Source organism: Aulostomus chinensis, chromosome 19, assembly GCF_037954235.1.
Source record: "Aulostomus chinensis isolate RoL2024-O1b breed Wild chromosome 19, RoL_Achi_v1.0, whole genome shotgun sequence".
NCBI classification, from domain to species: domain Eukaryota; kingdom Metazoa; phylum Chordata; class Actinopteri; order Syngnathiformes; family Aulostomidae; genus Aulostomus; species Aulostomus chinensis.
The window spans coordinates 20320805-20341402 of record NC_141338.1 but is presented as its reverse complement, the minus strand read 5'-3'; the positions used below and the strand labels follow the sequence as shown (position 1 = coordinate 20341402).

Genomic DNA, 20598 nt, shown 5'->3' with positions numbered 1-20598 from the left:
AGCTTCAACTTCCTGGCAGTGTTCTGGTGTGGGAGGGTTTGAGGGGAGGGGCCAAGACATGGTTGAAGAAGGGAGTGGAGGTGGAGCGCCCTCTGCTGTCAAACCCTCCCACTCCATGCCAAAACACTGCCAGGGATTTGACACTGAAAACCAGCGAAACTGAACAAACACTGACAGTGTAAAAAAGAAAAAGAAAAACTGTCACTGAAAATAGATGAACATGAAGAAGACTGACATTGAAAAACACATTTCAATATGAAAAATATCCAAATAAAATATTATGTTTTGTTGTTCAGGCTCCATGTGTTCAGCCCTCTTCTGTTCAGTGTTCACATGAATGATCCGTTGCTTATTGCTGATGTATGCAGATGATACAGTTGTGTACGTTTGTGGGAAAATCAGGTCAGAAACAAACAGATCAGTGGCTCTGGCTGGCTGACGCCTGTTAGCCCTTGTTAGCACCTGTTAGCGTCGAAACACGAGTACATGTGCGTTGGTGAGAGGTCCCATAGTTCGACACACCCGGATGTGACCATAAACGGTAAACACACAACAGTTGCGAGTCATTTTAAGTACCCTGGAATAATTTTGAATTCTCGGCCAACATTTAACAAAAATGAGGACAAAGTTGTTGAAACAGGTTTTGATGATGTAATTTAAGGATTATAAGACCTTCATCTCACTGCAGGCAGCCAAATAAAACATGCATGGGATGGTACTCGACATTACAGTTAAAAATGAGTACTGGAGGCAACGGTCAGGAACCTGAGGATACTGTGTTGATCCTCAAAGATGCAGTAGCAGCAAAAAGTCTTTGGGAAGTTTTAACCACTTGTCCTTAGCAGAAGCTTCTACACCCTGGAGGTTGCAGGGGTGCCGTGCTAAGACCCTTTGCTTGAATTCCACCTGAAGTTCTCTGCTCCTCTTACCTTCCTGCTGTCAGTAGGACTACTTCAATACATGGAGATGGAGGTTACCTTGATCTCTTAGCTATGGTTTGGCAAGGCTTCTCCAGCGGCAGTCCCTCACAGGGCCACTGATGTTGGCTGCGTGTTGACCCCTTACTCCTCAGTGACCTTCACCTGTGCCCCTGCCCATATGTCTTTCCGTGGCTGATTCTACGCTCCTCCACCAAATTTGGTGACATTTTTCTACGTGATCCTGCTGAAAGCCAAATAAACAAAGCAAATTCGATACATCCAGAGTTTAGCTGCTTGTCTGCTCACCCAAAGTCTTACCTGTGACCTCACCCCCCCCCCCCCCTTGTGGGCTCCCCATCCCCCAAGAGGCCACTTCCATTTTCTCATCCACATGTGTAAAGGTCTCCCTGACCTGTCATCACCCTGCCTGTCCAAAGTTTAACCTACTGCCCAACCCTCAAAATAATACAACGTAGGTTCCCTATAGCATTTTAGTTCAGTTTTTTCCTGATTGAATGCACTTCCTGACTGCAGGCTGAGTTCTGAGCTGCCTCAAGCCTTTGTGGTGGGTGGGGGATGGCAAAGGGGTGAGAGGAGGCAGCGGAGCTTGAATGGAAGGGAGGATGTGGCCCCCTTTATGGGACAGAAGGTGTATCTCTTTGCTGAGGGCCTCCATCTGCCGGGACTGTGTTGCCACCAAGTGCTGCAGCCTCCTGATCTCCTCTCTGTCTGCACGCCGGCCGTAGTCCTGCAGCGTATTGCAGCCCTGGTGCATACAAACACACATCTTTAGAAGGATGCTGGCTGTTGAGGACTGTGCTGTAGCGCTGATCTGGCCAGTTTCTCTCTTCCAGGCACATTAACATACATTTGCATATATTAAGACACAGTGAGACCACAGCCTGGATCATCATTGGTGTACTGTCGTGAACATTGACTGTAGCAAATTACAATTTTCCTCTGGCGGGCACTGAGTCTTTGCTCCAGCTCCTTCTTCTCCTCGTAGAGGTTGCTCAAACAGTGGACACGCTCAGTGTTCCCCCTGATCGCCTCCATCAGAGCATCCTGGGCCTCTTCCACCTTCACCTGGTTGCGCCACAGACACAAACACCAGAAAAAGAACATTGATTCTATATCCATTTATGGAAGTCTTGAACATGGTGAAGATGATCAGCACAAGAAAGCAAGATCTCACACTTTAAAACAACACAAGCACTGAGGTCCACTTACGTCCCACTCTTTGATTTCCTGGTCACACGCAGCATTTTGGAGGAGTTTTTCCTGCTTCAGCTCCTCCAGCGTTCGGTTCCCTGACAGCATCTGCAGAGCCTCCACATTCACCTTCCTCCCAAACTTCATCGTCATCAGCTGGTTGGACTGTTTCTCCAGCTCTACGCGTACATGAGGACATATCAATAGCATCAAAATGTTGCATGTTACATCTCACAGACCAGAGCTTTCAGGTGTTGTTTCTGGGAACTGGTGTCGGTCACAGGGGTGGGCCTGTCTGGGTCTTACCCTTGATCTCAGCCTCCATGTCCTTGCTCTCCCGGATGAACCTGAAGTGCTGCTGCCGGGCCTGACAGTACACCTGCTTCTGCTGAGTCTTTTCTGCCTGCAGCTGCGTCACTCGCTCCTGCAGCCGGTTCAGCTCTGTCCTGGTCAGTATCAATGCTGACCTCAGGTCAGAAGGCACCGAGCCGTTATTGATCAACTCAATCTGGACATGAGGAGGATGGAGAAGGTGAAGGGACAGAAGACGACAGCAGGTTTTCCCACATATTCATTCCAACAGGCAAAAACCAAGAGGGATCAAGTCCCAGCAACACCAGGGAAAAGGGGACTGATGGACTTACACTGTTAAACATTGTTACATATTGATTTTCTATTTTTGGAGCTGTGCATCTGCATTCTTACTCAAAATACTCAGTAAATATCATGATGTCACAGGCTCCAATGCAGCAGATGGGAGTGTGTGTGTCTGAGACACAGTCAGAGAACGCTGTGGGACACAGACACCCAATGAGGACTTTCCCCCCTCGAAAACCCCCCCCCCCCAAAAAAACACCTGAGCATTAATGACAGTAGCACTTGTTCATTACTGGGCTTTGTCACAACTGCAGTATCTGTACCAGATACTCATTCGGTCCGAGTACCCGGCTCATCCCTCGTGGTGATCTTCCATCTATTCACAACTGCAACGTTTCCAGGAGGTGAAAGGATACCCACTGGTTTTGACAGCACAAAGCCAGTGAGACACTTCAGGGGAACCTGAGTGCAGTTCCTGGAGGCAAAGGGGCTCTACACCTCCAAACGACAAGTTTGAGTCTCTGTCTGGTATTTAGGTGATGCGTCAGCTGACGATGCGTGGAGCACGCAGTGGGCGGGGCTATGATGAATGTGCCAGCACAGAGTTTCATTGGAGTGTCAATATTGTTTGATGTTTGCCGTTGTGATGATTGTTCGTTTGGTTTTGTTCAGATGATCTGAGTGGTTGGAGACGGTAACTGTGACCCCTGGCTGGGCGCGGTTATGGGACGGCATCAACAAGACTACACTGCTGTACGTGGTGAACCGCTCACTGGGCTCACAATCGTGCAGTAACACACCTGCACAGCGCTTGGTAGTCATTAGAGGATAAGATAACCTGGACAGTCAATCAGGCTTTTGGGAAGTTTCATCTGGGCTTTGCTAAATCCCCCAAATCAGGATCCAAATAACTCCAGTAACTCTGGCACTGGCCAGGCCTTCTGCTCTCTGCAAAGCCAATCAGACGACGGGAACACAGATGTTGTTCCCTGCAGTGTTTTTCTCCCTCAGAGTTTGTCTGTCTACCTGGTGCAGCCTCAGAGGAACCACCACGTCCAGTTCATTCATCTTCTGCTGCTTCTCCCTGTTGACGAGCTCCAACTCATCCTCCGCTTCCCTCCGATGGCTTTCCAGCATTTTTTTCTGCAAACCCAAGAACAGGAAGAAGCTGAATAAGGTGTGAGTGGAGAAAGAGCAGATGATGAACAGACACCTGTTAAAGGTGAGGAGTGAGGAGGTGGTGAGGAGGCAGCACCACCTTCTTGAGGAGGATGTCACACTCCTTCTGCAGAGCTTCAGCGTGCCGCTTCTCTTCTACCAGCAGCTCCTCCAGGTCCAGCCGACGTTCACGCAGCTGCAGTGTGTTCTCAAACAACTCTGGGTCACAGCCTGTCACAACACACACACACACACACACACACACACACACATCCTTGTACTTATATCTTTGTGAGGACTTTCATTGACATAATACGTTCCCTTGCTCCTCACCCTAAGCGTAACCATCTCAACTGACTGCCTCACCCTAACCTTGACCCTAAACCTAACCAGAACCTAACTCTAACCTGGACCCTAAAACCAAGTCTTGACCTTCAAACGGCCCTTTGAAGATGTCACACATACACTCATGTTACTCTGGCTCTTTGCCTTTGTAAAGGTATCAGTAAAGTTTTCTCATGTCGTGTCTGCAGCCATCAGGCACTGGGGTGCTGCACCAGTATTCACCAGCAGCGTACTGGTCCCGAATGTGACAGAGGGAATGTAATCTGTGTTCCCTGAAGGAGCAGGCAGCTGAGTGAAGACCAGCCATGGAACCTCAGGACCACTGGAGTGGAGGACTGTGTGTGTACAGGCAGGACCTCACACACATCACCACGTCATCGGCCTCGGAGGTGTGGATGAAGGTGTCTTCCCTCAGGTCACAGCAGGGCAGGATACCCCGTACTTTAGATACTGCGCCTGTTCCTCCCCTTCAGGGAACACAAGTTGAAGTCTCAACTGTTCCAGAACCATACTAATGTACAAAGACATTGCAAAACTGTGTGGAAAGAACATCTTTTTTGAAGTCACAATAACCTTTGACCTCACAATCGACAAGTTCTTGAGATGTGTTATGCCCCTGCCCTTTTCCTCCCTGAGGTGAGCTGAGGAGGCGGAGGATTGACTGCACCTGGGGCTGAGACTGTGTAAGGAGGCCAGGAGAGGCGGTCCGAGATGCCCCCTCAACGCAGCTACACCTTATTCTCTAAGTTTAACTGTCCATTTAGTTGTGGGGTTGCTTTTGGGGTTTCCATTTTAGTTTCTCTCTTTGGTTACAGATACATTTATTTTGTTTGTTAGTTCTTTGGAGGAAGGGGCCTCCTGTTAGATCTATCCTATCTCTAACTCCCATTCTGCTGTAACGTCACCTGGGGAGAACATTTAGTTTATTAAGTTTAGATTCTTTTCTTAGTTGGCAGGATGAGTATTAGTTTCCTTAGGCTTACCCATGGTTATTCTGTTGTTTACATTTCTTTTGGCAAATTAACCAGTACACTATGGACTCTGACTGGGCATCTTTTGAAATGTGGCTTGTTTATGTTACGGCTTGTTGTACGTATGTTTTCTCTCGTGTCCATGGAGGGATATTTTTGAGATGTTGGGGTAACTACAGTAGGACAGGCAGCCGTGATAGATGCACATGGATGTTTGTGCCAAACGTGATAAGCTTCTCTCCAGTTGCTCCTGAGACAGCTGGACAGACGGCCTGGATGCCGCATGCAGCAGCTTGCGCCGGGGTGGTAGTGAACTTGAGTACTGACCTGGAGGGCAAACACTGTCGTCCTCTGTTTCACTCTCCGTGTCGGAATCGTTTTCCCAGTCGTCATTCCAGTCGTCTTCATCGCTTTCCTCCTCCTCTGCAACGTATATGTGGAACATTAAGACATCATGAGCGGACACAAAGTGGATGTAGGAAGTGAGAAGAACAGTGACAAGCAGCCAAATCCCACCGCTGCATCTGGTCTGACCAACCAGGCAGACCTGCACCTCACCTTGACTCCCTCTCTGGTCCTTCTCCACTCGTTTTATCTTTTTCTTGAAGACTTTGGTCAGAAACTCCTCAAACTTATTGTCATCACCCAGCGAGGCCTGGAAGGCTGCAGCCAGAGACTTCTCCCTCTCCTGCACCTTCACGATGGCTCTCCTCTTCAGCGCCAGCTCTTCATGACACTCGTCTAGCTTCGACTGGCAGGGGAGACATGACACAAACGTAGTAGGACTCTACCTGACACAAATGTAATCGGTTCCTTTTGGTTGCAATGACTCATAAGCCATGTCCCACCATGACGCTGTTCTCCTCTTTCACACGCTTGTTGAGCTTCTCCTGCAGGCTGTCTTCCCTCTTATCCACCTCCTTCAGGAGCAGCAGCTCCTGATCCAGCGTCAGCCGATGGAGGTCGGCAAGCTTCAGCTGACAGTTCAGCTTCTTGACTTTGTGATAACACAGCAGGAGCTCCAGGTCAAACTGGCAGACTGAAGTCTTCATCTGGAGAGAAAAACTCAGTTATTGAGGGGTTTTGCTATCAGGCTGAGATGTTGTTGAGACGTTCAGTAGATTCTAGAGTGAATGAACAAACCTCGTCTACTACAGAGTCCTGCATGTGCAACAGATGGATCTCCTTCTCCTTCAGGAGCTCCTCCTCCAGCTGGCTCCGCTCTGCTCCTTCATCCAGTGCTAAGAGGCTGGGAATCCCCCTTTCTCCCTCCTGCTCTTCTCCCTTGTACTCCTCCTCCTCCTCCATCTCTTTCTCCAGCTGCTGCAGCAAACTCCTGTCTGCTGCCTGATCCACAGCCTGGAACCTGAATGCAACACCAGAGCAACATCAGCATCTACGTATTGGTTGAGAGGGGCAGCCGGAGCAAATATCTGTGTTTTTGTCATCCCTGTGGAGGCCAGCCTGATCACGCAGATGCCAATGAGGATGGACTGAAAAGTCTGAAAGGGACTTCCCAAACAGCAGATATCTGTGTTACAGTTGGAACGCTTCCAACATATTTTCAGAGAACAGCGAAGGAGGCACATAAAAGCTCTGGTGAAGTCAAACACTGTCACATCATAAGTGATGCAAATCCATGACTGCTGGGCCTCCAAGTCTCTTGAGGAATCATTGTCCCATGTCCAGGCTAGCTCTGTACCTGTGTTCCCTCAAAGGCAGGCGCTGATCCAGGGTGGAGCCGCTGCTCTCTGGGGTTTCCTCTCCCAGTATAGTAGGCGGGAGGGGTGGAGGGCAGTGGAGGCGAGGCGGCAGGAGCTTCTGGACCCTCTGCAGCTGCTCAGCCTGAGCCTGCAGTTCAACCATCAGGTGGCCTTTGGAGTCCCGCAATGCCAAGATGGCTTTATTCATCTCAGCTTGCTTCTCATGGATCTGGAGGGACGGATATAGATTTTGTCTGATTGAATTCCAAGAACAAAAGCTGAAGGTTTCCTACCAACATCAAATAGAAAAGCACAGTAAATCTTCACCTCTGAAACCTGAAAATGTTTGATATTTGTGCTTGAGAGGCCAGTGAATCCCTGTTTTCAATCAAACTTCTGTCTTCAGACTTTTTGATGACTGCATCTTTGCTGAAGTTGATGGCAGCTAAGAAGGAGAGAGCGTGTGTGTGCTTGTGTGTTTGTACTTTTTCCTGCAGGGTTTCCATCTCTGCTCTCTTCCTCTCCGAGTTCACTCTTAGGTGTTTGGGCACCGTGAAGTCTTCAGCTGATTTCAGCTTTAGGTCTCCGATGTTCTCCCTGGAGTCACGGATGGCCTGCACATCCTGTGGATCCTCGTAGTTCTGCTTTGGCCTCTCTGCGTAACTGAGACACCGACAATCCGTGTCAGGTTTGCACCGTTGTGCGTGGTTTCAGCCCCCTACTGGGGCCAACATCCATCTTGTCCAACTTAAATCTAACAGGAGCAAAGAGGTGATGCTGGTGGGCGTGACACTCACAGTTGGTCCCATTCCTGCTTCCGTTTCTGGATCTTGGCTCGAGCCTGTTCTGCTTTCTCTGCGGCCTTTCGGAGCCTCTCGATCTGCCCATCTGCCAGTTTTACCCCTGCAGGACGAGCCACCAGGGGGCGGAGCACCTCTTCCTCTGGTCAACACACATTAGAAGTATATTTATATTTTGTACATACATAAGTGATCATGTTGATAATGTATTTGATGCACAAACGCCCTCCAACCTTCATCACCGATGTGTTTTACAGGCTCAGCTCTGGATCTCCGGCGTTGAGCTGTAACAGCTCCATCTCCCTCAGAGCAGCTGGGGCTGCTCGGCTGCGAGAGCAGGGCCGAAGGCTCAGTCAGCGCCAGCAGATGATAGGTGGACACTCGATGGTCGCTGCAGATGGCACCCACACAGACTTCCTTGGACTCCAGAGAGTCCTTGAACCTGGAAAACACAAGATTTTCTCCTGGTTTTGTGCTGGTGGTCTCATCATCAAATGTGTCATTCCTGGCCTCAATTATTGACGTGTGTGTGTGTGTGTGTGTGTGTGTGTGTGTGTGTGTGTGCGCGCGCGCGCCCAGGCAGTACCAGTCCTGTAGTTTCTTGAGTGCTATCCAGCTGCGCTCCTCCTCCCAGGCCAGCTGCCTCCTAACCTCCTTCACCTCCTCAACCTTCTCTCTCTCTGCCTGTTCTCTGAAACATTGGTCCATCTGCAGCTCCTACACACACACACACACACACACACGCACACACACACACACACCCTCATAAGCGGACCTGAACTCTGAAGCTTCCTCTTTTGAACACAAATCTATTCTGGCCATTAAACCAGCTGTCAGTCTTCGTGACCTCAGGCCTCGTGACCTGTCAGCTCAGGTGTGTGTATGTGTGTACCTCTGGCGTCAGGCGAAAATGCTCCGGCAAACTCTGGTTGTCCCTCTGCAGCTGTTTAAGCTTCGTCTGGAGCTTGGCGAGCCTTTTTCGCTTGGCTTCTGACTTCAACTGAGCCTGCTGCCGCTTCTGCTGCTGCTTCGTTCTGGCCGTCTCCATGCTGAAGGGAGCCAGAGTCGGCTGACAGTTAGACGGAACTAGTGATTGCAAAGAAAACTGTGGCTTTGGTTGCTTGGTTCAGAGAAACCAAGATTCTCATCCATGATGGTGGATCAGAGGAACTGAATCAAGCACACACACAAAAACACACACACACACACCTACCACAGTGGCAAAATGTTGCCTTCATTTCATTACTGGTTGCATTGAAAATGGAGAACTGTGCAGAGTATGGCTGTGTGGTTATGTTCAGAGAGAGAGAAAGAGAGGGGAGAGGGAAGGGGAGAGAAAAAGAGAGGGGGGAGGGAGTGGAACACTGCAGGCGTGGATGCTCCTCAGGGGTGCAGGTGTGGGTTAAACCAGGAAACTGGTGAAATGTGACTGTCAGAGTTGGATTTGCATCTGAACTGGTTTCGGTCATATTTGTCGTAAATGTACAGTCACCCATCAAACTGGTGTCATCATCGTCACAAACTGAGGACATAGTTGATAAAAACTGGTTTGAAGCGGCTGGGATGAGAATCAGCACCTCCAAGTCTGAGGCCCTGGTCCTCAGCCAGAAAAGGGTGGCCTGCCCACTCCAGGTCGGTGGGAGGTCCTGCCTCAGGTGGAGGAGTTTAAGTATCTCGGGGTCTTGTTCACGAGTGAGGGTAGGATGGAGCGGCAGATTGACAGGCGGATTGGGGCAGCGTCTGCAGTGATGCAGGCGCTAAACCAGTCCATTGTGGTGAAGAGGGAGCTTAGCCAGAAGGCGAGGCTCTCGATTTACCAGTCAATCTACGTTCCAACCCTCACCTACGATCATGAGCTCTGGATAATGACCAAAGAACAAGATCCTGAATACAAGTGGCTGAAAAGAGTTTCCTCCTCAGGGTGGCTGGGCTCTCCCTTAGAGACAGGGTGAGAAGCTCAGTCATTCAGGAGGGACTCAGAGACATTCACTTCAGATGTTGCCTGGCAGAAGTTTTATCATATTATTTCATTACATCGACCTGATAAGCGGAGGAGGACGACGACGACAATGATGATGATGATGTGTGTGTGTGTGTGTGTGTGTGTGTGTGTGTGTGTGTGTGTGTGTGTGTGTGTGTGTGTGTGTGTGTGTGTGTGTGTGTGTGTGGCAGCTGGCTTTGGATCCCGGCCATGGTACGAGGAGACATTTAGTAAGGGTCTTTAGGTAAGACCCAAATGCTCCACTGGCCTAGCTCAGAGCATGAGTGATAGTCATACTGGCTTGGACGAATCCCAGAGAGAGGGGATACGTGCAGAGAATGTGGGACTTTTTTTTTCTTTGAAACCTGCAATCTAAGTTAACATTGAAACAACAGTTGGCCCAGTGTTCCAACATCTGTAACTGAAAACTACTGTCACAACGAGATTAATGAGACACAACAATCATGCTACGGCAATGAGGAGCCAAGACGACAGATTGGGGGGGTTGTCATCATCACCTCAACTAACTGACATTGAGTAACAAGTCCCAATAGATACGAATAGCCTCAGTACAAGAGCTGCTGCCTTAAGAAGGAAGTTCTTGAACCAACAAGAATCCTGGAACCTCAGAAAAAATACCAAACTTGAACTGTCAAGTACCCTCAGAAGATCTACTCCTGGATGTGAATGCTGCACTGAACACAATACCCACAACAACCGTCACAGACACAGAGAAGCTGAGGATGTACAGTACAGCAACAGAGATACTGGAGATGCTAGGGTACAAGCTTGACACGGACATGGAGCAGAATCAGAATCAGAAATCCTTTGTTCATCCCTTACGGGAAGTTGCTGGATTGCAGTGCTCCATTTCACAGTAAAAACAATATATAATAAGAAAAAATAGAGACTCAAGAACATAAGGAGATATCTTTTGTACATATTTACATTTTTGCACGATTTAATCGAGAGAGCAACTCTGTAGGATGGGCTGCATCTTAGAGGGAGGAATTAAACAGGAAGAATAAGAACCAATACCCTCCATGAAAGAGAAGGATAGAGGCCAAAATAAAGACACAAAAGAGAGAAATTAGCCAGCTAGCAGAGCTGGAGTGAGGAAACATGGTGAAAAAAGGGTGTGCCCTGAAAACATACTGAGCTATCCTTGCCAGAGGCACTTGAAACTGCCAAAAAGAGGCTAACAGCTCTCGCCACCTGATTCAAGAAAAACACCAAAGTGGCAGAGGCCAGGAGAATAAACAAGATGTTCTCCACCGACCCAAAGTATACTTTCATTGGCAGGGGAATAACAACCAACCAGGGCCACCAAGAGCTTAGATGGAAAAGTACTGGAAGGGCATATGGGAAGAGAAGCATTCCACAACAATGCACAATTGCTCGAGGGCCTTAGAACTGACCACAGAAAGCTCCCAGAACAAGAACCAGTAACCATCTCAATGGAAGACATCCAAGACAGAGTGTCAAAGATGAAGAGCTGGACAGCACCAGGCCTGAATGTGATCCACACATACTGGCTGAAGAAGCTAACTGCACACCATGAACACCTCGCAACACAGATGAACCAGCTGCTAAGGGATGGGACGCACCAAGAGTGGCTAACCCAGAGCAGGACAGTCCTGATCATGAAGGACCCCCAGAAGGGATCCATTCCATCCAACTACGGACCAATGAGCTGCCTCTCCACAACATGGAAGCTCCTGTCAGGTATCATAGAGGCTAAGATAAGCAAGCACATGGGTCAATACATGAACGGGGCTCAGAAAGGAATTGGCATGAACACCCAAGGAGCCAAGCACCAGCTACTGGTTGACAGAGCAGTCGCCCGAGACTGTAAGAGCAGACAGACCAACCTGTGCACCGCCTGGATTAATTACAAGAAACCCTATGACTCAATGCCACGCACATGGATACTAGAATGACTGGAACTGTACAACATCAACAGTAAACTGAGAGACAGTCAGAAACTGGATGGGGATGTGGATGTGCCTCAAGGAGAGGCAAGATGATCAGAACTGAAGGAGTTGACCTACCAGAAGGAAATATAGGTGACATCCAGAGCAGCTACAAGTACCTTGGGATCCCACAGGCTAATGGAAACCACAAGGAGGCAGCAAGGAAGTCAACCATCCATCGTCATCTTCCACTTATTCCTTACTAGTAAGGGAATAAGTGGGGGGAGGGGGCTGGAGCCTATCCCAACATCTACGGGCGAGAGGCGGGGTTCCCCCTGGACAGGTCACCAGTCCATCGCAGGGCCAACATACAGAGACAGACAACCATTCACACTCACAGTCACACCTACAGTCAATTTAGAGTATCAGTCAGCCTCGTCCCCTCTTGATGTCTTTGGACTGTGGGAGGAAGCTGGAGTACCAGAGAGAACCCACGCAGGCACGGGGAGAACATGCAAACTCCACACAGAAAGATCCCACGCTCGAGCCAGGACTCGAACCCGGAACCTTCTTGCTGTGAGGCCACAGTGCTGACCACTCCACCACGGAGCAGCCCTGCAAGGAAGTCAACCACTACCAAATACTTCCAGAGAGTAAGACAAGTACTGAGAAGTCAGCTGAATGGTTTGAACAAGGTCTGAGCCATCAACATGTACACACTGCCAGTCATCAGATACCCTGCTGGGATCATAAACTGGCCAAAGGTGGAGATAGAAGCCACAGATGTTAAGGCCAGAAAGCTCCTCACCATGGAACATGCTGGACTGAAAGACAGCACAGAGGAACTCATCATGGCAGCACAAGAACAGGCCCTAAGCACAAGAGCCATAGAGGCCAAGTTCTACCACAACAGATCAGGCCCAAAGTGCAGACTGGACAAATTGGCAAACATACCTTGATCATTGCACCACCAAGTGGTGCAAATGTGTTATGTTTTCCAACATGCCGGACAAAGTTACCCACTGAGTAAAAATCATTGTGGAAATCAAAACAGCTTTTTGCTTATGCCACCTAGTGGCTGAGATATGTTCATTGTACTTTTTACAGTCACTGTGAGTAGGTGGTTCCAAGTGCACCCGACTGTAGTACGCAGATTGAGGTTGGGCTAAATGTGGGTGGGGCTAAACGTTGGACTCTCTGATTCCGAAAGGTTGGGTTTCGACATTAGATTCAGAGAGGTTAGGTTTAGGGTCTGAATGGTTAGGTTTAGGCATTAAATCAACAAAGGTTCGGTTTAGGCATCTGTACCAAATGGTAAGTAATGGTAATGGCAAGTGTGCGGAGTCAAACGTCTAGTTCCACCCATGTTGAGCCACCCCTTGATCTGCATACTGCAGTCAGGGCTTACTCAGTGGTTCTGATTGAACCTACTGTTAGTGAGGCATGATTTACTTCCAGGGCGGCACGGTGGTGCAGTGGTCAGCACTGTCTCCTCACAGCAAGAAGGTTCCAGGTTCCAGTCCCGGCTCCATCACAGGATCTTTCTGTGTGGAGTCTGCATGTTCTCCCTGTTCCTGTGTGGGTTCTCTCTGGTACTCCAGCTTCCTCCACAGTCCAAAGACATCAAGAGAGGACGAGGCTGATTGATACTCTAAATTGACTGTAGGTGTGACTGTGAGTGTGAATGGTTGTCTGTCTCAGTGTGTTGGCCCTGTGATGGACTGGTGACCTGTCCAGGGTGAACCCCACCGAACGCCTGAAGGCTGCTGGGATAGGCTCCACCCCCCACGACCCTTAACTAGATAAGCGGTAGAAAATGGATGAATGGATGGATTTACTTCCAGTTTTGGCTTCACCTAGTGGCACAGTTGTTGCTGTACCAAAATTGGTTTGTTCGTCTTAGCCTATGAGCATTTACAGATACAGAAGAGATAGGTTTGGCAAGAACTTGCAATTTGGCGATGCAGATTTATTGGCAGAAATGGGCATGGCCTATGTTATGAAATTCACGTCACTCCAATGCAGTCATGGATATTTAAGATTTCAAACTGTGAAATTGTATGTTGAAATCATGAGTCCACACCCCCTGAAAATGTGGCCTGTGCCTGACGCCACACAATTAATGGCATAGAGTATATGTGTATATCATGTACAGTTTAGGCTGCAGTATTAAGTATAAAAGAATCCAAACTTGAGCGACTACATTGGGGTTCCTGGACCACTGGTACTTGCTGACACTCAGGCCACTGGTGCTGAGTGACAACCAGATTTGGCCTCGTGAGTCTGCTCTATTCAGGTGAGTTTACCAGACAAGTCAATGTCTCCTCATCCAAATTCATGACTTGCTTTTGTGCGCAAACTGGTTTGTACAATAGGTTGTACGGTAGGTACAGTTACTTCCATTCCCTCCATTCAGTTTTCCAGATAAGAGCAAGTCCTGTTTGCGACTCTGCTTCCGACATCTTTATATGAATATTGGGCTTGTAGGATGAACATTGCTTGACTCGCAGAATAGACGTCAGGAGCAAGGAAAATTATTTTATAAGTCATTCTGGGCGCAACGACTGCTGCTGTCATGTCAGTCAGCGTTCCTTTGTCATAACCTTGTATGTTTTGTTCATTCAGTGTTTTCTTATGTCTAAATTTGGCAATGAAGTTACTCACCTGATATTTTCAATTTTAATTTGGAGTAATTCCTTGTCTGGCACAGTTACCTTGAAGGACAAGTTGGTTCTGATATAAGTGCCAGAAATCTGCCATCACAGGTTTGTCCTGTCATTCAGGATGGCAGAACTTCCTTGATCACCTGGGACAGGTACCGCTCTACTCTGGACCCACCACCTGGGTGGAACACAATAGTACCTGGGTGGAACACACTAATACCTGGCTAGTACTGTATATACAAGTACTGGAATAGTACAGATCAGTACTTCACGAGTATACACTAGAACCTGACTGGCATATGCTAGAACCTGACTAGTACCACCAGCATGTATTTAGTACCTCTCTGTTAAAAACACCAGTACCTGACTAGCACACATCAGTACTTCACTAGTATACACTCGAACCTGACTAGCACATACCAGTAACTGACAAGTGCACATCAGTACTTGACTAGTATACACCAGCACCTGACTGGTACACACCAGTAACCAAAATACTGCAGGAGAGTTATGGATGAGGTACAGGAGGAGGATACTGACAGAAAGTTTGTTTATTGGTTAGCGTGTATGTTGTTCTTCCGGAGAACACTGGTAATGTGGAACCTACAGGAACAAAAGAGAAGCTGCAGCAGTCAAGAAAACTACCACACTTCTACCTGTAGTACCTCAAGTACTAATAAAAACCCTCCAGTGATAGTAGTACATGTGATTATGACAAACATCATTACAGTAAAATCGCTGTGTGATACTGGAATCAAGCAGAAACCAGGAGAGTTCTGTAGAGTTTCAATGATATCACACTAGAACTGATGACAGTGCAGTACACAAAGTACATGTAATGTGTTGTAGTATATTATGATGATGATGGTGATGGTGATGACCTAATACCTCAAGGTTCTGTGTGAGGTAGAGGGAGGTGAAGGAGGGAACCAGGAGGCTGAGGGAGGTGATGGAGGTACCGGAACCAGGAGGAAAGACCTGGCTGGTGGCTGAGATGAGCGGGTGACGCGCTCCCGTAGGCTGGGTGGCGGTATGGGCCTTAAAGCAGCTAAATGAAGAGAAGAAGAAGAACCCGGAAGCGTTTACGGCAGCGAAGGTTGAATTTGATTGGACGTTTCTGTGCCGTAAACTGTTTTGTCTAGTTGAACACACGCGACTGAGTCCGTACAACGTGTGAGTACATGTACAATGTAAGTAAACACACATTATTGGTTTTTACAGGTATTCCAATCAACGGGAGAAGCTCGTGGCATTTATCGCTGACTTGAGTGCTTCGGTGTCCGCCATGTTAGGGATGTGACCGGCGTTAGCAGCAGGCTGGCTACCGGTGGTTGTTGGCTCTTCTGTATTTGCTGCGTGACTTTGGTTGTCGTAAGACTTCATTGTAAGAAGTGAAGTTACGAAAACCTTCTTTTAATCGATAAGTCTTGTCGTGAAATGTCAAATCTCCCTGAAGTGACGAGGAGCGTTTAGAATGCAGACTTTAATGTCGTGGAAGACGAAACCCCGGACGCATATTTACAGGTTCTTTCCGTCCCTCAGCCTTGATCACCTTTCTCTGGTCACTTCTTTTGGGCTTTTGCCAGCACGATGTTACGTGCGTGTTTCATTCTTCACCTTCATGTGACGTCAGAAATATTAATCTGAGAATAGATCTCAAGAATGTGGTCCAGTCGCCTCTAAACCAGGGATATCAACAACCCGTCCACTGGCAACCTCATTTCCTGTTGAACAAAGGCACAAGAATGAATGCCATCACAATTAACTTATCAGTTAAAATAAGAGCCATCATGAAGATGTGTGTGAGCTCTGGAGTTCGATATGTCCGGTTTGATTGATCATGTCTGACGATGCCCTTTGATGTCTGTCTCCCATTAGGATGGAGGCTACACCCAAGAAACCCTTCTCTCCCAAAGGTGGAAGAAAGTTTGCACAGAAAGGAAAAGGTAAGCTTTAAATAGTGGTAATCAGTTACACACACACACACACACACAGTTTCATGTTTGCCTCTGTCCAGATTCTTTTGGGACCTCACGTGGTGGAAAACCTGGCGGTAAGCCTGGTGGGAAAAAACCCTTCAAGCGGTTCAACGCAGACAGGAAGGTCAGACCCGGGAAGAGTAGTGATGGCGGCAAGAGAGATCAAAAGTTGGGGTTCTCCAAAGCTGGAACAGGCCTGAAGAAGAGAAAAGTGCCGGCTGAAGAAGGAAATGATGTAAAAGAAGAAAGAGGTGAGGAAATGTGCTACATGGAGACGCGATCACACCCTGATCATTCTGTCAACATTTGGAGTCACATCGCTGTTGCCACATCAGTCAAAATAATTGTTCAGCTTTAATTGAAATGGCCATACTTTAAAGTGATGGTGTGTGTGTGTGTGTGTGTGTGTGTGCGCCTGCTCAGGTCCGCGGGCTAAGAGGATGAAGGATGGTGAATCGAAACTGAAGAAGAGGGAGCTGACAGAGGAGGAGCTGAAGAAGAACAGACAGCAGAGGAAGAAGGAGCTGAAGAAGAACCGGCAGCAGGCTGATCGCAAGGACATGTTCCAGATCATCTGTCAGGCCAAACAAATCTGGGGAGACCTCAGGAGGTATACACACACACACACACACACACGCTCAGTGTTAGAACCCTGAACCCTTTCTCCATGAGAGCAAGAACCAGCTAGGATTGGAGGTGTCAGGTGGCAGTGAGGGACAGACCAGGACTGAGGCTGGAGGGTTTGGCCTACTGTTGACCAGCACCTGACTCAGAAAGAGTTGCCTTGGCAACCAGAGGCTGGTATGTCTGTGAAAGATGAGCTGCTGTCAGAACAGGGACGGGTGAGCAGCACCTCAATTGTCACGTGGATCCAGACACGCCGGCCTGCACTGGTTTGGGACAGGAGCACAGGGACAGGTTGCTGTCGGTGATGGTTGTAGTGAGCTGGAGCAACCACAATAACCACGTTGGCCATGTGGGACAAGCGTGTCACTTTGTGTCCTTCACGGCGCCACTATGTGGTCCTCCAGACATTAATGGTGACGACCAGTGTTTAAGGGCAGAGCCCCAAGAGATAATCCAAAGAGTGTATAATATCGTGTGTGTGTGTTTGAGAACAGGAAGAAATGTGACAAAGACATGAAGACGCAGCGAATGAAGCAGCTTCATGATCTGGTCCGGGGAAAGGTCAAACAGGCAAGTGTCCTGGGCTCCGTGTCTGTGGACGGGCTTCGGTTCTCCAGCACTGCCACTCTTCTTGCTCTTCTTGTTGTAACATGTTTTCTAACATTCTTGTTCTGTCTCCCACCTCCAGATGGCGTTCGCTCATGACTCCGTGCGAGTACTGCAGTGTTTCATCCAGTTCGGCAGCCACGAGCAGAGACAGGAAGTGTTTGAGGAACTCAAAGGTGGCTGACGCCTGCTACCACCTCACTTGATTTCATCTTCGTCCTGTAAAATCTGACAAATGCAGTGAAGACATGAAATAGCGGGCCAGAGTCAGTTTCTCTATTGTCTCATTTCACCTGTGGTTCCTGGAGTCCTTACATCTTTCCGTTGTCTGTCACAGATGATGTCATCAATTTGTGTAAGTCCCAGTATGGCCGACACGTAGTGAAGAAGCTGCTGATGTACGGGTGAGTCGCTGTCGTCCTCTCTAACAGGTGTTTTATTTCATTGAAGACTGTGGTTCCACATCCCAAACCTGAGCTACATCAACATGGCAGGTCTCACTTTATCTTTGAACAAAAAAGAGTCGGTGTGAACTGTAAATGTCTGTTAGTATGGCCTCAAAATGATGCCAGAAGCCCATAATGAGCGTTTATTACACTCCACAAGCATGTGTGTATGACACTCCACTAGCATGTGTGTATGACACTCCACAAGCATGTGTGTATGACACTCCACAAGCATGTGTGTATGACACTCCACAAGCATGTGTGTATGACACTCCACAAGCATGTGTGTATGACACTCCACAAGTGTGTATGACACTCCACAAGCGTGTATGACACTCCACAAGCGTGTATTACACTCCACAAGCATGTGTGTATGACACTCCACAAGCATGTGTGTATGACACTCCACAAGTGTGTAGGACACTCCACAAGCGTGTATGACACTCCACAAGCGTGTATTACACTCCACAAGCATGTGTGTATGACACTCCACAAGCATGTGTGTATGACACTCCACAAGCATGTGTGTATGACACTCCACAAGCATGTATGACACTCCACAAGCATGTGTGTATGACACTCCACAAGCATGTGTGTATGACACTCCACAAGCATGTGTGTATGACACTCCACAAGCATGTGTGTATGACACTCCACAAGCATGTGTGTATGACACTCCACAAGCATGTGTGTATGACACTCCACAAGCATGTATGACACTCCACAAGCATGTGTGTATGACACTCCACAAGCATGTATGACACTCCACAAGCATGTGTGTATGACACTCACAAGCATGTGTGTATGACACTCACAAGCATGTGTGTATGACACTCACAAGCATGTGTGTATTACACTCACAAGCATGTGTGTATGACACTCCACAAGCATGCGTGTGTTACACTCCACGCACCCATTGAACCTCCCATGCCTGCACTATTCAGTGACCACGAGCGCTACTCCTTACTGCAGGCACAAAAGTCAACAAATGCGCGCATGGTTTGCAGCTGTCTGTGCTCTCGGTGGATCGATCTGCTCGCTCGTAGATCTGCTCCTGCTCGCTCGTGTGAAACGTTGGAAAAAAAACAAGTGTAGAAAAAAAGCGCAGAAACAATCATTTGTCTATGATTGGCCACTTTTCCGCTATCCCGCCCTGTGACCCCGGTTACTGTGGATGTATCGAGCTAAAGCGGCTGAGTCGGAGTTTGGTGAGTAAGAGTTTTACGATTTGTTTTCTTTGAAACATGCGAAAAAAAATCATAAAACTCTGACTCACCAAACTCTGTTACAAGACGGGGGCCCGTTTGTTGTGTTTCGCTCCACACGTGTGCGACTGGGTGGTTACGTTTCTTTTCCTGAGCAGGAACAAAGATCTGGTGGCGGCAGTGATGCAAACGTTCAAAGGTCACGTTCGTCCGATGCTTCGCCACGCTGCCGCCTCGTCCATCATCGAATACGCCTACAACGACAAAGCTGTGCTGGCTCAGAGGCTCCTGCTCACTGAGGAGCTGTACGGAAACACCTTCACTGTCTGCAAGGTAGCACTGCTGTTCTATGCCCTCTGAATAGGTTGAAGCTAGATTGGTGGCTTTGCCGTGTGTGTGTGTGTGTGTGTGTGTGAGAGAGAGAGAGAGAGAAATAGTCAGCTGACAGGCTTTGAATGTGTCTGCTCCTGTGTGCAGTCGGCAGTGTGTAACACCATTGAGAAGGTGGCAGAGGCGAACCCAGACAGGCTGAACCAGATCATCGATGAGATGAAGCAGATTCTCACACCCATGGCCCAGAAGTAAGGCAAAACCACATGCTGCATAAACCTAAACACACACACACACACACACACACACTCACACACATATGCTTTTTAGAAAACTAGTTGCTGTACGCTGAAGTAGCCATTCTGGCTCCATAGCATGACTTTGTGAAAGAGCGCGTTAGCAGCCTGTAGCAGAACGTTGGGGGCGTCAGCTTGACCTCTGATGTCTGGACTGGTGGTGTTGGGCCGTGTGTCCCACCGAACCAAAGGGCCGGGTTGCTCTCTGTGCTGGACAGTTTCAGGATTCACACACAAGCCGAGTCATCGCAGGTGGACAGAAGTGTTCTGTTCTAGTGAAAATCACCCAGTGGAGCATTGAAATGTCAGTGTTGACAAGTTGTTCCATGGAAGTGAAATCTGGACGATGATGCCTGAAATTCAAATTTAAGGTTTTGAATAGGAAGTGAAGGATGAGATAAAAACAAATCACATTTTCATGGCAGTTGTGAGAGCTCGCATGTCAATTATGAATCTTTTTTGTTATTTATCTCACAAAATTTGCTGCAGCTGTACGACGTCAACCCTCGTGCACCAAATGCGTTGTCTTCCCACTCGGATTCTCCTGTTGTCATGTTGACTGGCAGCTTGTATGGGCTTTTATTCATTTACATTCATTTGTGACCATTCAGGGATTCTTCCCAGCTCTTTCACAAGCTTTTACACTGAACAGTTGTTAAAGAAAGTAGACTTTTATCCTCTTAATGCAGTAACGGTCAAAGAGCCTGTGTGACTGTAGGCTGTGTGACTGTAGGCTGTGTGACTGTAGCCTGTGGCGTTGTTGTGTTTCAGGGAGCAGGTTATCAAACACTCTCTGGTCCACAAAGTCTTCCTGGACTACTTCCTGTTCACCCCCGACAAACAGAG

General features: G+C 48.2%; 2 protein-coding genes and 1 pseudogene across 4 annotated transcripts in view; 2 read left to right on the top strand and 1 right to left on the bottom strand.

Moving 5' to 3' along the window:
* Nucleotides 1-1294: 1294 nt before the first annotated feature.
* Nucleotides 1295-14299, bottom strand: LOC147244337 (cilia- and flagella-associated protein 44-like). The gene is made up of 17 exons (XM_086187867.1): nt 14265-14299; nt 8599-8755; nt 8293-8423; nt 7940-8148; nt 7704-7848; nt 7392-7569; nt 6906-7135; nt 6347-6569; nt 6052-6255; nt 5762-5954; nt 5531-5626; nt 3988-4118; nt 3756-3872; nt 2439-2640; nt 2151-2311; nt 1872-2006; nt 1295-1686 (listed from the first exon to the last, which is right to left on the bottom strand). Exons 2-17 carry the CDS (start codon nt 8752-8754, stop codon nt 1417-1419), a joined length of 2781 nt encoding a protein of 926 aa, XP_086043993.1. The 5' UTR covers nt 8755; nt 14265-14299; the 3' UTR covers nt 1295-1416.
* Nucleotides 9083-11421, top strand: LOC147244338 (uncharacterized; annotated as a pseudogene).
* A 1027-nt stretch (nt 14300-15326) lies between the features above and the next one.
* Nucleotides 15327-20598, top strand: part of pum3 (pumilio RNA-binding family member 3) — a 10894-nt gene continuing 5622 nt past the window's right edge. Inside the window, exons 1-10 of one of the 3 annotated variants that reach the window (XM_086187869.1) lie at nt 15327-15453; nt 16142-16209; nt 16281-16493; nt 16666-16852; nt 17364-17439; nt 17558-17651; nt 17813-17879; nt 19285-19459; nt 19604-19707; nt 20524-20598. The exon at nt 20524-20598 is cut by the window's right edge and continues 4 nt beyond it. In XM_086187869.1, coding sequence (XP_086043995.1) covers nt 15452-15453; nt 16142-16209; nt 16281-16493; nt 16666-16852; nt 17364-17439; nt 17558-17651; nt 17813-17879; nt 19285-19459; nt 19604-19707; nt 20524-20598 — 1061 coding nt within the window. In that variant the 5' untranslated portion in view covers nt 15327-15451. Of the gene's footprint in view, nt 15454-15548; nt 15788-16141; nt 16210-16280; nt 16494-16665; nt 16853-17363; nt 17440-17557; nt 17652-17812; nt 17880-19284; nt 19460-19603; nt 19708-20523 lie in introns of those variants that run through there. The other 2 variants (XM_086187870.1, XM_086187868.1) reach the window with 2 other exon arrangements.